Genomic DNA, 21,289 nt, shown 5'->3' with positions numbered 1-21,289 from the left:
CTGCAATCATTAAAAGCCAAGCGTTCAAAAAACATTGAACACGTTAACAGTTTATGAAAAAGCACATGGTTAATGTTAAGTGAGAAAATCAGGATTGAAAAAAAATCACATGGTTTGTCTGGCAGTTCCTTAAAAAGTTGAACCTGTAGTTTATCACAGACCCAGCAGTTCGTGTCATAGAGAAATGAAAACATGTGTTCACAGCAGCTTTATTCATAATATCCACAAAGTACAAATGTCCACCAACTGATGAATGGGTAAATAAAATATGGTATAGGGGCACCTGGGTGGCTCAGTCAGGTGAGCAACTGGCTTTTGATTTCGGCTTAGGTCATGAGCTCACGAACCTTGGGATGGAGCCCTGCATCAGGCTCTGTGCTGTGCGTTGGTGGGGCAGAGCCTGCCTCGGAGTCTCTCTCTCCCTCTCTCCCTTGCTCTTTCTTTCTCTCAAAATGAATAAAATAAACATTAAAAAATAAAATAAAAATGGTATGCCCATACAATGGAATATTATTTGGCCGTAAAAAGAAATGAAATTTGAGGTGATGATAGCATTCTAAACTTGCTTGTGGTAATGGCTGCACAACTCTGTGAATATACCAAAAGTAATTGGACATTTTAAACAGATGAATTGTAGAGTATGTGAACTGTATCTCAATAAAGCTGTTTACAAGAAACAGGAGTGAAGGATCATGCTACCGCAGGCATGTATCATGTAACAGGAGGAATGTGTCATGCTACAACATGAATGAACCTTGAAAACATGATGCTGTGAAAGAAGCCATTCACAAAAGACCACATATTGTATGATTCCGTTTATAGGAAATGTCCAGAATAGGTAAATCTACCAAGACAGAAAGTAGATTAGAAGTTGCCTAGGGCTGGGGCGCCTGTGTGGCTCAGTGGGTCGAACATCTGACTCTTGATTTCAGCTGATTGTGATCCCAGGGGATTGAGTCCTGTGTCCTGTGTCTCCATGCTGAGCATGGAGGCTTCTTGGGATTCTCTCACTCACTTGCTCTGCTCCTGCTCTCTCGCTCTCTCTCTCTCTCTCTCACTCTCTCTCTCTCGCTCTAAAATAAAATTTAAAAGAAGTTGCCTAGGGCTAGGGAGATGGGAGGGACTGGAGGTTGGTAGCGAAAGAGCATGGGTTTTTTTGGAGATGATAAAAATGTTCTAAAATGGATTGTGATGGGGCGCCTGGGTGGCTCACTCGGTTATGCATCCAACTCTTGATTTTGGCTCAGGTCCTGATCTCACGGTTTGTGGGTTTGAGCCCTGCTTCAGGCTCCCCGCTTACAGTGTGAAGCCTGCTTGTGATTCTCTCTCTCTCTCTCTCTCTCTCTCTCTCTCTCTCCACCCCTCCACCATTCATGCTCTCTCTAAATAAATAAATAAATAAATAAACTTAAATAAGTCACCTTCTCTAACTTTTCAAATGGATTGTGGTGATGGTTGCACAACTCTGTGAATATACTGCAAACCACTGGATTGTACACCACTTTAAGTGGGTGAGTTGTGGGGTACCTGGCTGGCTCAGTTGGTAGAGCATGTGATTTGATTTCAGGGTTGTGGGTTTGAGCCCCACATTGGGTGTAGAGATTACTTACAAACAAAAAACATATTTTTAAAACAATGAGTGAATTGTATGGTATGTGGATTATATCTCAAGAAAGTTGTTACTAAAACAAAAAATCATATTGTTGGATCCAATTTTGTAAAACCCATGTATAAGTATATACACAGGGGAAAAAGAAACTAAGAACACCTTGACATATTAATAGTGTTTAGCTATAAGTTGTGGGTTTGGGGATGATTTTTATTTTCCTTATGTTATTCTTCAATTCCTACACTTTCTACTCTGAATATGTGTCACTTTTAAAACCAGAAAAAATAAATAGTACTTTAAAATGTGATACAGGCTACAATTCAGTTACGTATGTGGAATGATTGGAGCCGTGAGGGTGGAGGAGGCTGCTATAGACTGAATTGGGTCCCCCTGCCAAATTCCTACGTTGAAGCCCTAACCCCCAATGTGACTATATTTGGAAATAGGAGGCAATTAAGGTTAAATGAGGTCATAAAGGTGGGACCCTGATCTGATAGGATTAGTGTCCTTATAAGAAGAGACACCGAGAGCTTGCCCCCTCCTCCCACCCCTATAGGCAGACACAGCAAGAAGGGAGCCTTTTGCAATCAGGAAGAGAGCCCTCGCTAGAAACCAACCCTTCCAGAACTTGACCTTGCATTACTCTTCTAGCCTTTAGAACCGCCAGAAAATAAACTTCTGTTACTTATGCTACCCGGTCCATGGTGTTCTGTTATGGCAGGTGACCTAAGATAGAAGGATTCACTCTCTTGGAGGGAAGAAGCAGGGAGGGTTTCTCCTGGTTTCCCTGGCTCTCCGTTGACCTCCTTCCATCTCCCTCCTCCCTGCTGCCAAAGCTAGCTTTCTAAGGGCCGACCGAATCATACTATCCAAATGTTCCCAAGGCCTACAGAAAACTTCCAGCTCCTCTCCCTGTTGTGTTCCACTGCAGGGGCAGAGTTCCCCGCTCATCTGTAATAAGTTAAGGGTCTGCTCCAACATGCTCTAGGGAATCACCAGAAAGGATGTTGCATTCTGGTGATAAGTTTGGGGTTATGCCAGAATTCCTTTTACCCTGCTTTTCTCAGAAATAAATACACAGTGGATCCCAAAGAAAGTTAAGTCAGTCTTTACAGAATGGAAGAATCAGGTGATTGTACCAAAGTTCCCCAAAATGGACACTGCACTCCAACCCAGCCTTGGCGGGGGAGCCTGGGGTATACCCTCCAACTCCCTTGTCCCCAGAAACTCAGAAATCCCCAGATTAAAGAAGTAATCAAATCCTGCCTGGTTCCCGGGCGCTGGATGGCAAAGGCCTTTCTGCACCGGAAAAAGGGTGGACAAGAAAGCTGGGTGCAGATTTTGGGTATGAAGCTGGCATCCATCTTGTTAGTTGTCAGTCTATCTCAAGTCTCTTGACATAGAACACACCTCCGCGGACCAGATGAAGACACTTGAAGTAACAAAGTAACATCTGTGAACATGACTTCATAAGCCTCCAATCAACAGCGTCCACCTTCTCAGGAGACCCCCCCCGCACCCCCCCGCCCCCAAATTTCCCCGTAAAACCCCTCGTTTATAAGCCATCAGGGAGTTCGGGACGTTGAACACCGGTTTTACGTTCTCCTGGGTGGTGCCACACCAACCAATAGCCTATCTTCAAGGCAAAAACTTGGTGCAAGTCTTTTATTGGCTTGCGAAGCACGGGAGAGCAGCTCTCCTTTGCATTAGTTACAGGTAGATGGTGGGCAGGCCTTGAGAGGGTGTCTCGTTTGCAAAGACCGGAATCACAAGCAGACAGGTGAGTGGGCCTGGGCCTCCAAGCAAGAAGGCGGCACAAGCTTGGCGTGAAGCCACGCGCACATTGAGGCCTTACGTGCACGAAAATGTGCTATGTCCCACGCAGAGAAATCCGTGACCACTCCCACCTAACATCCCAGGATGCATCAGAATGCTCTGCTTTGGCCAGGCCACAGCCTTCCCGCCAAAGCCATATCCAATCAGAAAGCACCATACTCCGCAAGTCAAGTAACGTCCAATCAGAAGCGGGATTCCAGGCCTAGGTCCGCCCCGAGGCACTGAGGACCAATGGGCACCTGGGCAGCGGCGGGCCAATCCCGGGCCGTGTGCACAGCGCAGCAGCGGCAGTTGGGCGCGTGGCGTCTGTGGCAGCGGTTGAGGTCTGGTAACGGCGTTGGGCAGCAGCTGAACTCACCATGGTGAGGTCCCCCCCTGGCCACTCTCGGGTCATAGAGGCCCAGGCAGGAGGGAGGATGAAGCCCGCCACATGAGGCCCCTGGGTGGGGCAAGACTGCGACAAATCCTAGGGCCGGGGCTGTGTGTGTGTGTGTGTGTGTGTGTGTGTGTGTGTGTGTGGCGGGGGGGGCGGGGGGGAGATCGGGGAAAGAGGGGTCTGGGGGGGGCACGGGAGGCCCAGGGCTGCCCGGACGAACAGATGATAGTCCTCTCGCTTGTTCTCTGGGTGTGCGAACCCTGAGGGCAGCGGCAACCTGCGTCGTGGTAATGTCCCGGATGAAGGGGGGTCGGCAGGTGCAGATGTCTCCTCGAAAATTGTAACTTTATGAGCCAGGTTGGAAGCTGGGTGACCTTGACTTGTTGGGTGGCCTTGACTCAGTCTCTGAGGACAGCCGTTATGTTGGGTTCCTGAGGCCTGGAAGGTGGTTCTCAAACGTTGGGGTCCCAGGACATCCCTACAGTATGGATGTATGTATGTATGTATGTTAACGTATGTTTATTTTTGAGAGAGAGAGACATACACACAGCACAAGTGGGGGAGGGGCAGAGAGAGAGGGAGACACAGAATCCGAAGCAGGCTCCAGGTTCTAAGCTGTCAGCACAGAGCCCAACGTGGCATTCGAACTCATGTGATATGAGATCATGACCTGAGCTGAAGTCCAACACTTAACTGACTGAGCCACCCAGGTGCCCCTACAGTATTTCTTTTTTTATAGAGTTTATTTGAGAGAGAGAGAGAAAGAGTGCAAGTGGCGGAGGGGCGAGGAAGAGGGAGAGAGAGAATCCCAAGCAGGCTCTGCACTGCCAGCCCAGTGAGCTCAAACTCACAAACCATGAGATCATGACCTGATGGGGAAGCAAGAGTCACGCTTAACCATCTTAGCCACCCAGGCACTCCATGGACATCTCTACAGTGTAACAAAGTAGGACTCCAAAAAGCCTTTGTTTATGTGGGTTATCTCCGTAGTCGTTTGCCATGTTAGAAATTTTAAAAATATTTATTTACTTTAAGACAACATGCTGACATAAACACCAGATATCCAAGTTGCAATAGCCATAGTTTGTCGGCTCTTGCAAGGAAAATAACATTCTGTGAAAAAAGCTAGTTCAGTTGGCAACTGAAAGCACACAAGTGCTATTTCTTAAAACAGCTGTATTTCAGCAGGTGCACAAGAGCTTTATGGATACTTTCCGTTTTGTCACAGTACTTGAGGGTGGATGTTTTATAAAATAATCATTTTTTGCTTCATCATGAATATTCTGAAATGAAATTGACTTTTTTTTTTTTTTTTTTGGTCTTTTTACCGTGAGTGCATAAGGGTGAAGAATCTAACGAACACTGGTATAGTTTGGTGCCACTACCTTGATTTGTACTAGGGCATTAACAGTTTTACCCCCCCCCCTTTTTTTTTAAGTTTATTGTTTTGAGAGAGCGTGAGAGAATCCCAGGCAGGCTCTGCACTGTCAGTGCGGAGCCCAGTGCGGGGCTTAAACTCATAAATGGTAAGATCATGACCTGAGCTGAAGTTGGATGCTTAATTGACTGAGGCACCCAAGCACCCCAGTTTTACCCACTGTTTGATTATGCACCATCAGTGAACACGGTGAAATGTGAACACGGTGAAAAGGGCTGGTTATCTCAGTAGTCCTACTGTGAAATCGCTTTAATTTCCAATTACCCTGAAGAGGTCTGTGGATCTCTAGTGGCCTGAGAAGGCCGGTGATTACTTTGAGGACTGTTAGCGGGTAGGGGATCAGTAGAAACAATTGACAGGAGGAAGAGAGCAGAAAGGTCTGCGCATTTGCTGTCTGGAAGCTGAAGCTTCTGGGTACGTAGGGAACAAAGCAATCTGCCAAGAATATGAAGAGAGCAGTTGGACCGGAGCTTGAAAAGAAAGAGGATGAAGATAAGGCTGAGTAAAGTAAGGTAAAATTTTAATGATCCAGGTGAGGTTGGTGATGAATTTTGAATGGCTTTCTGTTGAAAGCTAGGAATGATTTTTCTGACTGCTTTTCATTAGTTTCATTGGATAATCAGATGGAAGTGGCCTTGCAGATCATGTAGCACACCAGCCCCCATTTTGTAAAAGAAAAAACTGAGGGATTTTCTCAGGGTACAGAGCTTACTGTGATCATACTAGGGCTGAGTCCGTAGAAAACTAAAGCAGGCATCCTGTGAAGCATAGGCTGCCTGGATATAAGTAAGGCAAAATGAATAATACTGATCTGTAAATGGTGTGATTGTGTGGATTCCAAAAGACTTCCCAGAGTGTTGATGAATTTCTTCTCTGAAGGAGTGCATTCCTTGTCATTGGAGAAGTTCTTTCTGCAAGTGAATAATAGTTCCTTCTGGGAGGGATTCTTAGGGTATTGTGGCGTTACGTGAATCTCTATGCCCCTAATTGGAGAGTTGGTGTTTGTGTAATAAAAAACGGGACTTCAGGGGCGCCTGGGTGGCGCAGTCGGTTAAGCGTCCGACTTCAGCCAGGTCACGATCTCGCGGTGCGTGAGTTCGAGCCCCGCGTCAGGCTCTGGGCTGATGGCTCGGAGCCTGGAGCCTGTTTCCGAATCTGTGTCTCCCTCTCTCTCTGCCCCTCCCCCGTTCATGCTCTGTCTCTCTCTGTCCCAAAAAAAAAAAAAAAAAAAAAAAAAAAACGGGACTTCAGGGGCACCTGGCTCAGGCGGTTAAGCGTCCGACTTCAGCTCGGGTCATGATCTCACGGTCTGTGGTTCGAGCCCCGTGTCGGACTCTGTGCTGACAGCTCAGAGCCTGGAGCCTCCTTCGGATTCTGTCTCCTCCTCTCTCTGTCCCTCCCCTGCTTGTGCTGTCTCTCCATAATAAACAGACCTTAAAAATAAGAAAAAAAAATTACCTGCCAAACTTAAAAACAGGACTTCAAGTTCTTGGTATTGTATATTAGGATTTAGGGTAGGTGGGACACCTTGAATTTTATTTGATCTCCTCTATGTATTTGTGAGGATACGGTGTCTAAAATAGAACAAATGATTAATGACTGTACAGTTATGTTTATGGCGGGAAAGATATGATACAGTCAAAAAATAGGTACTTTGAGTCTAAGGAAACCACCAAAGGACAGTGTAGTGTCCTACCATTTGTGATGCCTGGTTGCCATTAACTCCTAGCCTTGAGGTGAAGGGAGTGGTTACTAGAAGTTGAGAAGGTGGCTTTATAAAGAACACTGACTGCTGAAAGTTTGTGGCCTTGATAAACACACTCAGGGAGCCCATGGCAGTCCGGCAGGGTGGGAGCCAGGAAGTGAGCACCCTGACCACACTGTCCTCTAACCTCGCAGTCTCTTGCTGATGCCTGCCTTGGCTAATGCAACCAGAAGCCAGGTGCAAGGAAGCCCCTTTCATGCAGTCCAGATGGGTCAGCCTCCCTGAGCACAGCCCTGGGTGGAGAAAATAGAGGGTAGCTGTAGATGGGTAGATGGATGACACACATATGGTGACCACTGGCACCTGGGCCATGGTGACCTGTGTCCAAGTCCACTCTTCCTTCCCTGATCTATTAGTTGTTACATTCTCTTTGGACAGGACACCATCAGAAACTAGTAGCTATATTCTTTAGAAAATAACTGTGGCTGTATGGTGACTGTGGCTGTATGTGACTGTACGGTGTGGCGTTTACCATTGACATTACGTGTATGGTAGCAAACGCTTTTGTGTAGGGGCTAAGTCCGGCACTTAGTAGCTCGGGTGGTTTAGAGCACCTCAGTTTTCATAGGGACTTGAAAAGGGTCACATAAGCCTTCTGGGAAAGGTCTGGGAAAGCCATAGACAATGTGAAGTACATATAGATGTGTGTGTTAATATGGTTTCCATGCCGTATAGTGTTGGTTCCCTTGAAGACAAGGGGATCTCAACGTTTGTGTTCTGGTTCCCAGCGCGAGTGCATCTCTATCCACGTGGGGCAGGCAGGTGTCCAGATCGGCAATGCCTGCTGGGAACTGTACTGCCTTGAACATGGAATTCAGCCCGATGGTCAGATGCCAAGTGACAAAACCATCGGTGGTGGGGATGACTCGTTCAACACGTTCTTCAGCGAGACTGGGGCTGGCAAGCATGTGCCCAGAGCGGTGTTTGTGGACCTGGAGCCCACCGTGGTCGGTAGGTGCTCGGGCACTTGGGCGGCTTTCCCGGGAGAGTGGGAGAGCCTCCCTGAAGCCCCCTCCATGCCCCCTGTGCTCCTTTGAATCCTTTCTGCAGAAAGGACGGGGTGTACAAGTACACGCCTGTGGCTACATCGGGTGAGAAACTGAGGCTCCTAAGTTAGGAGAACCTAACGTACAGGAAAAACATAGGCTGGTAATAGATTCACTCGTGGCCGCCTCAGCCCCAGGCAGGTGGTTGTGTAGACTCCACCTGCGGGGTGCCCAGGCACTGGTCCCTCCTTAACGCTGCGCACACCAAGATGCTGCTGCGTGAGAATCTTGACCTGCATCTGACAGAAAGGTAAGTAGAGAACATTCGTTGGCTTCCTCCAGATTAGAAGGCTGAAGTGGTTGCCAGGGAGAGCTGCAAGGAGAGAGCACCTTTCAGTGGCCACCCAGGGGAAGACAGGATGTCACCCTAAAGCCTGTGAGAGGCAGGCCACAGAGGGTGCCCTGATGGGACTGGCCGGCCAAAGTCATGCTGACCTGGTGACTGTCTAGCATGTAAGCGATTTTTTAGTTACACTCTTTGAGGTAGCTGTGGGTAGGAGGACATATGTATGCACGTGCAGAGTCACCTGTGTGCGGGTGTGAGTGGTTTCCCTCCTTTGAGGACCAGTCAGATTGGACTTTGTACCTCCACTTGACTTTACCTGCTGAGCCATAGATTGCTGTTGTGGTCTGCGTGTTACGCAGAGACGTTTTCTACGAGACCCTGATGCTGCCGACCGCGAGGAACGGCACGTGCTTGGTAGATCCCGACGGTCCCCAAACCCACCCCTCCTGGTGAGTTAACAACGGGCTTGAAGCCCTGCGGCCCACGTGTCCTCTTTGTAGATGAGGTGCGCACAGGGACCTACAGGCAGCTCTTCCACCCAGAGCAGCTGATCACCGGGAAGGAGGACGCAGCCAACAATTACGCCAGAGGCCATTATACCATCGGCAGGGAGATCGTCGACCTGGTCCTGGACCGGATCCGAAAACTGGTAAGGGGGTGCCGAGAAGGCTTCCTGTGGACGTTGCCCCGGACGGGAGGGTATGCAGGGATTGCGACCAGGAGGTCGCTCTGGCAAAACCCCAGGCCAGAATCTTGAGTCCACGTTTCCCTTCACGTGTGGCTTCAGTGCGTCCGTACATCTCTAACGTCTGCCTTGCTTTGCTCCTGAGCGTCCTGCACGTGCGCTGTGGACGATTTGAATGTGTGATCATCCCGCAGAGGCAAAGAAGTGAGCGTGGCTTGTTGGAGGTCGGCGGTGTGGCTTCCGCGGGCACTGACTCGCGGTCTCTGGTTTCTCTCAGGCGGATCTGTGCACGGGGCTGCAGGGCTTCCTCATCTTCCACAGTTTCGGGGGCGGCACCGGCTCTGGGTTTGCGTCCCTGCTCATGGAGCGGCTGTCGGTGGACTACGGCAAGAAGTCCAAGCTGGAGTTTGCCATCTACCCGGCCCCCCAGGTGTCCACGGCCGTGGTGGAGCCCTACAACTCCATCCTGACCACCCACACGACCCTGGAGCATTCTGACTGTGCCTTCATGGTGGACAACGAAGCCATCTACGACATATGCCGGCGCAACCTGGATATCGAGCGGCCCACGTACACCAACCTTAATCGCCTGATCGGGCAGATCGTGTCCTCCATCACGGCCTCCCTGCGATTCGATGGGGCCCTGAACGTGGACTTGACGGAATTCCAGACCAACCTGGTCCCCTACCCCCGCATCCACTTCCCCCTGGCCACCTACGCCCCGGTCATCTCAGCGGAGAAGGCGTACCACGAGCAGCTGTCTGTGGCCGAGATCACCAATGCCTGTTTTGAGCCGGCTAACCAGATGGTCAAGTGTGACCCTCGGCACGGCAAGTATATGGCCTGCTGCATGTTGTACAGGGGGGACGTGGTCCCGAAAGATGTCAACGCAGCCATCGCCACCATCAAGACCAAGCGCACCATCCAGTTTGTGGATTGGTGCCCGACTGGATTTAAGGTAGGACTGGGTGATGTTGAGTGGTGTTCCCGGTCAGCAGGCAGCCGACCAAGCACAGCATGCCCTTTGTAGGGGATGCCCTGTTCCATGGCAGCCAGCCCCTTGGTCACAAATTAGTGAGCCAGAGTGATAATTTATTCAGTGGTGCCATTTGAACTCCCTTCCTGAGTTATCACATTGTGTATCTGTGTGAGAATTTTCTTTTTTAACAGAACAGAAAGTTTGGGGAAGGATTTTTGTTGCCGCTTCTGGGTGAAAGAATTAGTGTGGGAAAAATAGTTTGGACTTAGAAATGTAGCAATTTTCAAGGGCATTTTGACAATTTATGTGGATATTTGAAATCGGGGTATCACTATAAACATCAGTGTTCCTAAATCCCACGTCATTCTTCAGGCATAAGGAAATTAAACCAAACCTAAATGTCCCATGCAGCATTTGATTTAACGAAAAATGGTCATGGATGTTTTCGGAAGAAATGGCAACATACTCATTTCTCTGTTAGTAAGATTGGCAAGTTTGGACAGAGGCTGCCTCCAACACAGTTTGTGCCAGTCTTCCATCTGATACAGAATAGGAAACTTGCTGTAGCTCTTCAGCTTTGTCCAGTACTTGGACGCTAAACTGTCGATGCTTTCCATCTGGGAAAATGTGCTTCCCTCTGCCTTGCTTTCCATGCCGCCTAGCTGGCTCAGACCTTACTGCTTCTGGTGGGCTTGCTGCAGCGGGTCCTTCACTAGCCCTTCCTATTCTGGGTTCAGGGATCGGCACAGTTGGCAGACCAGCCATGTAGAGTTTTATGTGGACACACCCACACCTGTTCATTGGTGTCTCGTTGTGGCTGCTTTTGTGCTCCAAAGAGAGAATTAAGCAATTGTGACAGAGACCATGTGGCCCACCCAGCCTAGAATATGTGCTGTCTTGCTCTTTTTTTTGTTAACGTTTATTTTTATTGTTGAGACAGAGAGAGACAGAGCATGAACGGGGGGAGGGTCAGAGCGAGAGGGAGACACAGAATCTGAAACAGGCTCCAGGTTCCGAGCTGTCAGCACAGAGCCCGACGCGGGGCTCGAACTCAGGCCGTGAGATCACGACCTGAGCTGAAGTTGCACACCTTAACCAACTGAGCCACCCAGGCGTCCCTGTCTTGCTCTTTATAGACAAAGTTTGCCGACCCCAGCTCTAACTGACCCTGTGTATCCCTGCCCAAACCTCTGGTCGTGTTGTCTCCTGGTTTGGAAACTTAGAATGCCTCCCCTTTTGGACCCAGCCCTCGAATATCACCCCCTTTCTCCTACTTAGCACACACATAGGCCACCTCCTGTTGCAGTAGTAGCAACAGTCCTAGGACCTGAGGGTGTGCCTGTCGCCCTGTTATGCACAGGCTGGCTCATTTGGTAGGAGACCGCGGGGGTACGATCTCCCCTGGTGATAACAACCATAGTACTCTGAATCGAGTGGAAAAGGTTTCAGCTCCAGAAATGAATCCCCATCTTGTAGAAGCCTATGGGGAAAATAACATGAGGAATACAAAGCAGTGTCCCCTTTTAGAAGAAACAGCCCTGTTGCCTGAGCACCTGTCACATGTCTCAGTTGCTGGGACACAGCCCTTCAGGCAACTTGGGACTGAGCCGGGAGCCAGGGCTCCTTTCCCCAGTTTTGCTGGTCTGGAAACCAGCACCCTGCTCACCTGACACCTTGCCGGGCACAAAGAAGGCACCTGCATGTCTTTCGTTTCCATGAAAGCAGCTACCACTTCTGGGTTTGACACAAGTTTCACAGACTGTTTTCTTCCCCTTCTCTGGCAGGTGGGCATCAACTACCAACCCCCGACTGTCGTTCCCGGAGGGGACCTGGCCAGGGTGCAGCGGGCCGTGTGCATGCTGAGCAACACTACCGCCATTGCCGAGGCCTGGGCCCGCCTAGACCATAAGTTTGACCTCATGTATGCAAAGCGAGCCTTTGTGCACTGGTACGTGGGGGAAGGCATGGAGGAAGGGGAGTTCTCCGAGGCCCGGGAGGACCTGGCAGCTCTGGAGAAAGATTATGAAGAGGTGGGTGTGGATTCCGTGGAAGCAGAGGCTGAAGAAGGGGAAGAATACTGAATGGGGACATGGCTGGCAGGCATTCCTCTCTCCCTCTCTCTCTTGCCACCCTGCAGCACAGGTGGTTTTCAGTTGTTTCCAATTAAAGTTTCTGTATGAAACTTCGGTCTGTTGTGATGCCCCTTTGGGATGCACTCATGCGACTGCACAGATGGGTGGGACCCCAAGGCCTGTCAGGCCGTGTGGAAAGCTGTCCTGGGCTGCACTGTGAGTTGTGTACAGCACTACCTACATCTGTAGGGAGCCAGTGCATACTTGACATGATCTGCATGACCTGGGGAAAACAGTTATTTCCAAATTGAGGTTCCAAAGCACAAAGATTTCCTAGATTCTAGCGAAACTGAGTTAGGCTTTCAATTGAATTTGCAATTTTTCAGGTTTCTCTGTTGATGGCACATGGTGACTAATGTGTAAGTTTGGAACTGGAGTTTGAACACCTGAGGTCCATGGAAGGGGGCTGTCCACAAAGTCCTTAATGCTGTGGGTCAAATGTGTAGGGTGAGGACATTCGGCAGGGGCGGGGGGGGGGGGGTGTTGGAGTTTTATTGGATTGTCCATGGCATTCACAGTCACAGGGTGAGCTCTAGATTACGGTTCATCTTTGACTTTACTGTGCACGTAACCTGTAAGACAGCATTTCCACTCCACCCTCAGACCCTTGCAGCTCTACCCTGGGAATGGTCTCGGCAAAAGCACTGCACCTTTCTCTTTAGCGAAACATGTTGACGTGCATTTATAAAAGTTTTAGTAGGGGCGCCTGGGTGGCTCAGTCGGTTGAGCGTCGGACTTCAGCTCAGGTCATGATCTCACGGTCCGTGAGTTCGAGCCCCGCGTCAGGCTCTGTGCTGACCACTCAGAGCCTGGAGCCTATTTCAGATTCTGTGTCTCCCTCTCTCTCTGACCCTCCCCCATTCATGCTCTGTCTCTCTCTGTCTCAAAAATAAATAAACGTTAAAAAAAATAATAAAAAAAAAAAAGTTTTAGTAACAAGAGTTTGAACTGTGCAGGTCACTTCTATGTGGATTTTTTACAGCATGGTACTGTGAATGTATTTCTCTTACGATTTTCTTTTCTCCAGTTTCCTAGAGTATAATACAGTATATAATAGTATATGATATATATAGTGTATGTATACAGTCTATAATACATACGTAAAAGATGTGTTAGTTGACTGTATATTAACAGTAAGGCTTCCTACTAACAGTAGGCTGTTGGTAGTTAAGTTCTGGGGAGTCAAAAGTTACGCTGGGATTTTCAACTATGCAGGGGTTGGTGCCCCTGACCCCCATTTGTTCATGGGCCAACCATACAGAGATTTTTCTGTATGACCTGAAAATAAGGTATAGTAGGGTGAAACCACTGGTTTAGGTCAGTTGGTTGTTACGTTCAGCTGCAGTACATCTAGGCCCACAATGCAAAACTGATTCTCAATCTTTGAGCCTTAATGTATTCAAAAGGTGATAGAAAACAGCTTGGATGGACCCTCGGTTTTTCACAAAGCTTTATTACCAACCGGAGGAAACCACACGTAGCCTCTGCTAGGAGGCTGGTGGAGCCCACAGCTGGGTGGCGTGAGAAGTCTGCCCGTCTCAGGTGCTGCTCCGAGTGGGGCTCTTCCCCGGCCCGCCCCCCTTCGGCAGCCTGGTAGCACTGGGTTGTCGGGGCATTCTTTGGCTGGATCCTTCCCGGCCGCCACGTTCTGCCAGTGCTGGGCCTCCACCCAGAGCCGTGCTGCCTTTGTTTCTCCCTGAGCGGACGCAGAACACAATTGTCAGGAACCAGGGCAAACTCCACAGTCGGCACACCTACTACATTTGTGTTCCTTGCACATTACGTCTGGTACATCTCTGTCCGACCTTTCAGCCAGGGATCCTCTCAGCTCTGAGCCCTGAGGCTGAGGACCACCTGGAGAGGGCACATCCAAGAGAAGTCCTCGACAGAGTGCAAGAGGCCCTGGAGCATAGGTCCTAGGACAGAAGCAGCACGAGGAACAATGGGGAAAGTCCGCAAGGCCCATTTAGGGAAAGGTGAGCTCAGCCGGTTGACTCCTGCCCTGGAGAGTGTAAGGAATCGCCCGACCACCAGCAGCACAGGAGGGCTCGCCACCAGGGCCACCACTTTGAAGCCTCCCCTGGCGCTCCCTGCTCCAGATCACCCACAGCTGAACTGCTGGAAGCACATCCATCAAGAATGGAAGTCAGGCTTTTGCATTTGGACCTTGGAATCTTTCCCTCAGGCGTTTCCCTGACTACCTCAAAGTATTTTGCAAACTTTCGCTGGTCAAGCCTCTTGCTCTCAAGTTCAGCTCCAGGATCCTGTGACTGGCTTCATGCTGAGGCTTGACTGCTCAGAGGAAGCTTGCCCTGACCACAGGTAGTCACATTCAGATGGAGACCACTGGTGCAGATATCCCTTGACTTGTAATTTACTTACCTTCCCCTCTTTCTGTGAAGACCGGAAGATCTGTAATCACACTTGGGCCAAACTTTATTCTAAAGGAATTCAGGATGTTGACAGCATTCACAAGACTGAGAGGACACCAGGAGGCACAAAATGCGCCCAGGGAGCAGGCTCACCCCCTGGGTCACAGTCCCTCCCCACTGGGCCTTCCCCAGCCAGGGCTCCTCTCTGCTCCAGCCTGGCAGGGTCCATCCTGCAGACTCTGACCAGGGGATGCGTCCCATGTTTGACCCTCAACCTTAATGTCAGTTCTTAGTCAAATAAACAGCCTGCAATGGGGACATGTGGGTTTTTGGAGAAAAGACACCATGAATTTCTTGGGGGCATGTTGAGTCACTCCTGGTTCACCATTTGTCACCTGGAACAAGGGGAGGCACCTACATTTGTGACACTGCAGATCCTGGCTTCTTCAAGACATCAGACTCCCTTTCCATCCTCTCTGACACTACTTTCTCCCCAGGACTCCTAGAGATAGGACAGCCCTTCCTAAGAGCATTTCTGAACAGCTCCTCCCCAGGGAACAACAGGGGGTCTTTGCTGCCTAGTGGGGTGGAAAGGGTTACCATGGTGCCACTGCTTGGAATTCCACAGCTCAGATTTTCCCCTGCCCTGCCTCCCTGGGCTTGCACAGGTTTGATTCAATGGAGATGTAATAACACGTTACAGAGGGCCAAGGGCATGTGATGGGGTGAAGCTGGGCCAACTCAGCCCGCCAGTGGTTCATGGAAAAAACAAAAGTAGAGAACCGTCACCACACATTTCCTTTTTCCGGTTACACATTCTGATATTCTGGTTCCCGCTGACTGGTCAGTGGGCAAGGATCCTGTCTCCTGTGAGTGCACGAGCCCCGCCACTCTACAGCTCCCAACCTGCTGGTCAGCTATGAGGCCATGTCCCTCTCCAGGCCTGGCCAGACTGGCATAACTCATCTGTAGCACCTGGCCTACCCCTGCATGCTTAGGCATCCTACAGACTAGGCCCAGGGCCCCTGAAGGACCTGAAAATATAGCTCAAGCATAGGCCACCCTCAAAATGGCAGTGTGGGTCTCAGACGTGGGCCCGGGTCTGAATGCAGCTTTTCTTCACCCTGCCATATATCTGAATTTCCTCTCCCCCTCAGTATAATGACCAGGGCCCTTCTGGAAACTCCAGGACGAGAGGAAAGGAGAAAATAGCAAATAATGTTCATTTTTAACCTTGATGAGGCTGACAAACCCTGGAAATAAGACACCAATGTAAATTTGAGCCATTAAGAAAACCATCTAACCGTTTATCGAGCTCTGCAATTCTTGGAACCTTCAGGAATCACATGCTCTCAGTTAGTGGAGAGACCCACTTAGGCCTCCTGCAGAGCTGGGGAGGCATTCTGGTCTGAGGAGAATGGTGTGAGGGCCTGTCAGTGGACAGACCTGCTCTGTCCTGGACACAGCAGGGGACTTTCTGCAACCGGTCTTACCTGCCCCAGCTCCCTGCAATGGGGTAGTTAGGGTCCGATGGATTGGAGGGCAGGACTGAGCCAAGGGTGATTATAGGCTAGGGTGGGTGGCAGTGACATGCCCCCAGGCCCGATGCCTGAGGAGCCCTCACGGGTGTCAAAGACAATGAGCACTGAAGGTTAAAAACAGCCTGGCTCACGGTGTTAAAAAGTTGGTGCTCCTCCTACCCCTAATACCTGCCCGAACCGCCCCCAACCCCAGATGAAGCAAAACCCCAAAGGCAACCCTAAACACACCCCCTGCAGCTGGGGAGCTGGCCCGCCCCAGCGGGACCCACTGAACCATTTAACTCTGGTGTGGCCCATGTGATCCCAACTCCCCATCCCCTGCAAGCTCTGTTGGCAGAGGTGCGGGGGGATCAAGGGTTGACAAAAAGCCCAGAATGTGAGAAGCTGCTCCCATCTTGCCCATGTTCCCCGGGAGTGGCCTTTCTCCTGCATGGTGGGAGCACTCCCTCGTGCTCAAATGGGCCGGTGGGGCCCCTGCGGTCAAATATTAGTGAGGGGCCGTAAGCGGACACTGGATGTGTGTGTGAGGAAGGAAAAGAACAAGGGGGTGAGGCAGCATAGCAAGTGCCCTGATATCCTCAAGGCTGGCTGGCAAGGTCTGGTGGCCAGGGTGAGCGTGCAGCCAGGACCACCTATCACTGCTACTCGAGAGCCCACCAGAAGGTCTACACCCACCAGCCAGTCCTGCCGCCCTCTCTGGCTGAGCACACAGGAGTGGCTTAATCAGTGCTTCCAGAACACATACAGACATAATGACAAAGACTGATGTGCACCATGGACATGCATACATGCACTTTTGACCCTTAACTGGGCCTGTGCTTCTTAGGAGATGTGACCCTCTCCTGCACACATGCGGTACATACAGCCCTGACTCAGTGTTTCAGGCAAAGTACAATTGTTCTGGAGCAGCGCTGTCCCAACAGAAATATGATGTGAACCACATGTAACTCATTTTCCAGTAGCAACATTAAAAAGTAAAAAGTGGGGGAGGGGCCGGGTGGGCTCAGTCAGTTAGGTGTCCGACTTCGGCTCGGGTCATGATCTCATGGTTTGGGGGGTGGAGCCCTGTGTTGGGCTCTGTGCTGACAGCTCAGAGCCTGGAGCCTGCTTTGGATTCTGTGTCCCCCTCTCTCTCTGCCCCTCCCCCAGTTGAGCTCTGTCTCTCTCTCTCTCAAAAATAAATAAATGTTAAAAAAAAAAAAAAAAAGTAAAAAGAAACAGGAAACTAATGTAAATCATGTATTTTAATTAACCTAAAATGTGCAATATTACCATTTCAGCATGTAATCGATATGAAAATTACTTGTGAGGTATTCTTTTTGTTCCAGTTCTCTGGCATCTGGGTGTCTGGTGTATACTTAAACTTGCAGTGAGTCTCAGCCGCAAGCCCTGGGGGGCCCATGGCTCCTGTATTGGACAGCGCAGCTCTGTGTAGGGCTCACAGCTTCTGCATACCAAACTTCATCTTACACATTCCAGAGGAACATCTTTTTAAAGCATACAGTTTCCCTAAACCTCAGCAGAGAACACTCGACCGAATTTTATTTTTCCTTGGTGACCACACCCTCATCATGACAAGCATTTACCCTCTTTGTGCTCTTAGGGTCTTCTGTTTCCCCGTGTTCTGCCTAGTAGAGCCAGGAATGGATGAGCTTGTCAGTGACAGTCCCCACAGGCCACCTGGATGCTGTGCATGCTGCAGCTTACCAGATCAAACTCCTGGGCGGGCCTCCAGCCCCTGGTCTGCAGCAGCTGCCACCCCAATTCTGTGGGAAACCTAAGGCCAGCGAGCCCTAACAGCCCCAAACCCCCATCATGATCCTAGGCCACCACAGTCCCCCAACTGATCACTCTGACAACTCTCCTCATTTTTTTCTACCTCAGATTCTGCCCAAGGTCTGTGTGGACAGACAGATTCTGCAACATGTGGCCTCAGAGCTCTTGATCTCTGATGGCCTCTGCCTCTTGGCCACAGCACACTCCTGGCATGGCCCCTCATGTGCCCCACTCCCCTCCACTGCCTCCCCACCAACCCCCTCTCCAGGCTGCCCTCTACCCTCACTGGGCATCTCCCCAGGACCTCTATGTCCTCATATCCTGGCCACTGGCTGCCCAACCCAGCAGACCCAAGGCATAAGCACTTGAGAAAACCCTGTGGGGCCCAGCACTCCACGCCACTCCTGTCCCTATGCTTGGGGCTTCTTCCCCACCTCTCTCCGAGCCCCTCTATGTCAGTGCTCTGAGCACCAAAGCAAACCCACTCCACCTCTGGGCTCTCCGCCCTCCCTTTCCCACCTCTCCCCTCCAAGCTCAGGCCTGCTCCCACCAGTGACCTGGGCCCGCATCTCAGGCTGGAGCGCTCCCCACTACTCCTACCTCAAAGGGCTGCAGGGCAACAGGACTCTGAGCCTGCGTAACCCTCGCTGCTCCAGCAAGGCTGGCTACACTGGCTTCCTCCTGTCTCTGTCACCATTGGTGTATCTAGCCATCTCCCAAACTGGAAGGGGGACCTGTCCATCTCACAGCCCCCCTGAGCCCTCAGCGCTGAGAGCCAGCCTGGCACCCAGTCACTGGGTGAGCAAGCAGCAACACCCCCTTGAAAGAGGAGGGCTCCATTCCCAGTTTCTCCCTCCCTCTCCCCACTGATTCCTCAACTCAGCCTTGTAGTCTACTGGCTCTACCCTGACCTGCCCCTTGGCCCTTCCCCATGCCGAGTTTCAGGTGGCACCTAGAACAGCGAGGTAGGTGATGTGGGAAAGGATACGGAGAGCACAGCCAGGGCATCTGTGGGATCTCAGGCCCTCACACGCCCCTGGCTCTGGGCCTCCAGCCTCACCACACCGGGCAATGCCTGGAAGGTACCCTCAGCTCAGGAAACAGGCAGGAAAGGACAATCACATCTTACCCTCTAGGCTACCTGTCAGGTGACAGCATCTAAGCAACCAAGGTGTTTCTCACACCTAAGGCTTCCCTCTCTACAGCAAAGTAAAGGCTCTCCTGCCCCTCGGCCTGTTGCCCTCCTCTCGGGGTGAGGGCACCTCTACAGAGCACAAGTCACACCTGGCAGAATTGGCCTCTGGGGGCAGGGGGCGTTGGTCCCATTCCAGCAGTACTGCAAGTGGTCTCTAATAAACCAAGATCTGAAATTGTGTCCCCAATCCCTAAGCTGTGTAACAGGGATGGCCCATAGGGTCCTGCCCTGGCAGTTCATCTCCAAGTTGCTCTGACTCTCGAATAGGGGCCACAGCAGTTTCCACAGAAACAAGAAAGAGCACCAACCCCCAGAGATAAACCAGTAAACGCAACCTGCAAAAGGAGAGAACAGGCAGCAAGAGAACCGGAGGGAACCGGGGGGCCCTGGAGAGAGAGGCGAGTGCGTGGCAGCTGGGCCGTGGAGCAGAACCGGAGAGGCCGCAGGCCGCGGGGCCGAGGAAAAGGAGGGCCTTGCAGGGGGACTACAGCTCTTGGCAGAGAGAAAGGAGGCCTCTGGAGGTCAGAGAGAGACACAAAGAGAGCAGACAGAGCGTGGATCAGTAAGGAAGCCTGCGCTCCAGTGCCCAGGGCCTCTCAGGAAAGGGGGCGTGGGTACCCAGGGCCCTGGCACTCCCTCCCACAGGGACCCAGCCTGCCCCCCACCTGAACATCGGCCCCTTCTCAGGATGTCTGTGAGTGCCCGAATGCTTCTGGCCAAGCATTCAGGTTGTTTCTGAAACTGGGAGCAGATGCGACACACCAGGAGGATGCAGCTGGAGCTCCACTGTGACACCTTTGTCATGGGCACCTGCTTATCCCCCAGTCATGCCTCTCGAGAGTGAGGAGGCCCCTCAAACTTGAGCCCAGTGCGGTGCCCACTCAGGCCTCTGCACCCTGCGTGTCTAGGGCAGCCAGGGGCTGCCATGATGACCCGTCCTGCAATCCGAGGAAGAACGCTCAGCTGGCTAGACTCCTGGGCAGCACCTGGGCCCAGATGGGGTATAGGCTAAGGGGTGGCAGTAAGACCTCTGCCTGCCCCGCTCCCTGAACACTTTCCTGGAGGCTGTACACACCGTGAGAACAGGAACCAAAGCCACCTTGTTCCCGTGTTTGTGGAATGAAAGCATTTCTACCCAAGGAAGGAGGCAGAATCCCACATGAGGCTTAGCCTGCTGGCCACCCTGGACACCCACTTTGCGACCACCTGATCTGGACTTGCATATGTAGCAAAGGGTAGCAAAGAAACGAAACTGGGGACTGGAAACCAAAAGGCGAGCCCTTGGGCAGTCCCTGTGGGTCCTGGGACAAGACGCACAGTAAGGCCAGGCCACTCAGGACCAAGCCCACCTTGTGTCTGGCACCGCCCACGTGCCTCCCCTGCCACCCGCCTCCTGAGTCACAGGGGCAGGGAGCACCGGGCCCAGCTCTGACCTCGGGTCTCCGGGACGCTCGATGTGGGCAGAGACACGGCCACAGGGTCCTGGGGCTCGCTCGCCAGCCTCTGCCCAGCACACATGGACTTGAGCATCTGGAAGACAGCGAGGGGCGCCACGTTCAGCTTCAGCAGGTCCACCAGGATCCTGGAGAGAACACACGCGGTGGCCAGTGAGCCTTCCTCGCCCAGGCTCAGGAAGGCCACTTCCCTCAAGACCCCAACTCTACTCTGGGCGCTCAAAGGGGTCCGAAAAGGGCGGGGTGGGGGTGGGGGGCTCCTCCAGATCAGAGGCCCGGGCGGGGGAGCAGGGGTGTCTGGGGGGGTAGGATGAGCGCGCACTCCCCACCCGCGCGCGCTCACTTGAACACGTCGGGGTCTATGGCGCCACCCGCCGCCTGCGCCAACTCGTAAAGTTCCATCTCCTCGGCGCTCAGCACCTTCTTCCGCCGCAGCGCGAGCTTCTGCAGGGCCGCCTCCAGCCCCGGGGGTGCTCCCGGCCCGGGGCCCGCGCCCGGGGCCGCCATGTACCCGGCTAGCGGGAAGACGAGCGCCCCGCCCCGCCCCGCCCGCCGCGCTCCCTCCTCTGACCCCGCCTCCGCCGGGCCCCTCCGGCAGCTCCCACAGCGCCTTCTACTGGCTCCGCCGGTCGCTTCTCTCCCTGCAGCGCTACCGCCTGGCCTGCCCCGCAGCCCTACAGCAGAGGGCGCAAACCGGTTTGTCTCCTCTCCGTCGTTCGATCCGCAGAATTTACCTGCGGGATGATGAGGGATAAAAGCAGAAAAATGTTCATCTTTAGCTCAGAAAGCTGATAGCCTG

General features: G+C 51.8%; 2 protein-coding genes across 2 annotated transcripts; one reads left to right on the top strand and one right to left on the bottom strand.

Annotated features, from left to right (window-relative positions):
- Positions 1 to 3,712: 3,712 nt before the first annotated feature.
- On the top strand, positions 3,713 to 12,202 carry LOC122203239 (tubulin alpha-3 chain). Its single transcript, XM_042909853.1, has 5 exons — positions 3,713 to 3,807; positions 7,753 to 7,975; positions 8,857 to 9,005; positions 9,319 to 9,999; positions 11,805 to 12,202. The coding sequence occupies exons 1-5, from the start codon at positions 3,805 to 3,807 to the stop codon at positions 12,099 to 12,101; spliced, it is 1,353 nt and encodes a 450-aa protein (XP_042765787.1). The 5' UTR covers positions 3,713 to 3,804; the 3' UTR covers positions 12,102 to 12,202.
- A 1,383-nt stretch (positions 12,203 to 13,585) lies between these two features.
- Positions 13,586 to 21,033, bottom strand: LOC122203776 (mitotic-spindle organizing protein 2B). The gene is made up of 3 exons (XM_042910852.1): positions 20,834 to 21,033; positions 20,470 to 20,618; positions 13,586 to 13,848 (listed from the first exon to the last, which is right to left on the bottom strand). Exons 1-3 carry the CDS (start codon positions 20,995 to 20,997, stop codon positions 13,691 to 13,693), a joined length of 471 nt encoding a protein of 156 aa, XP_042766786.1. The 5' UTR covers positions 20,998 to 21,033; the 3' UTR covers positions 13,586 to 13,690.
- Positions 21,034 to 21,289: the final 256 nt, after the last annotated feature.

Source organism: Panthera leo, chromosome D3, assembly GCF_018350215.1.
Source record: "Panthera leo isolate Ple1 chromosome D3, P.leo_Ple1_pat1.1, whole genome shotgun sequence".
Lineage (NCBI taxonomy): Eukaryota > Metazoa > Chordata > Mammalia > Carnivora > Felidae > Panthera > Panthera leo.
The sequence above is the reverse complement of the archived record's forward strand: the minus strand, read 5'-3'. Positions and strand labels throughout refer to the sequence as shown.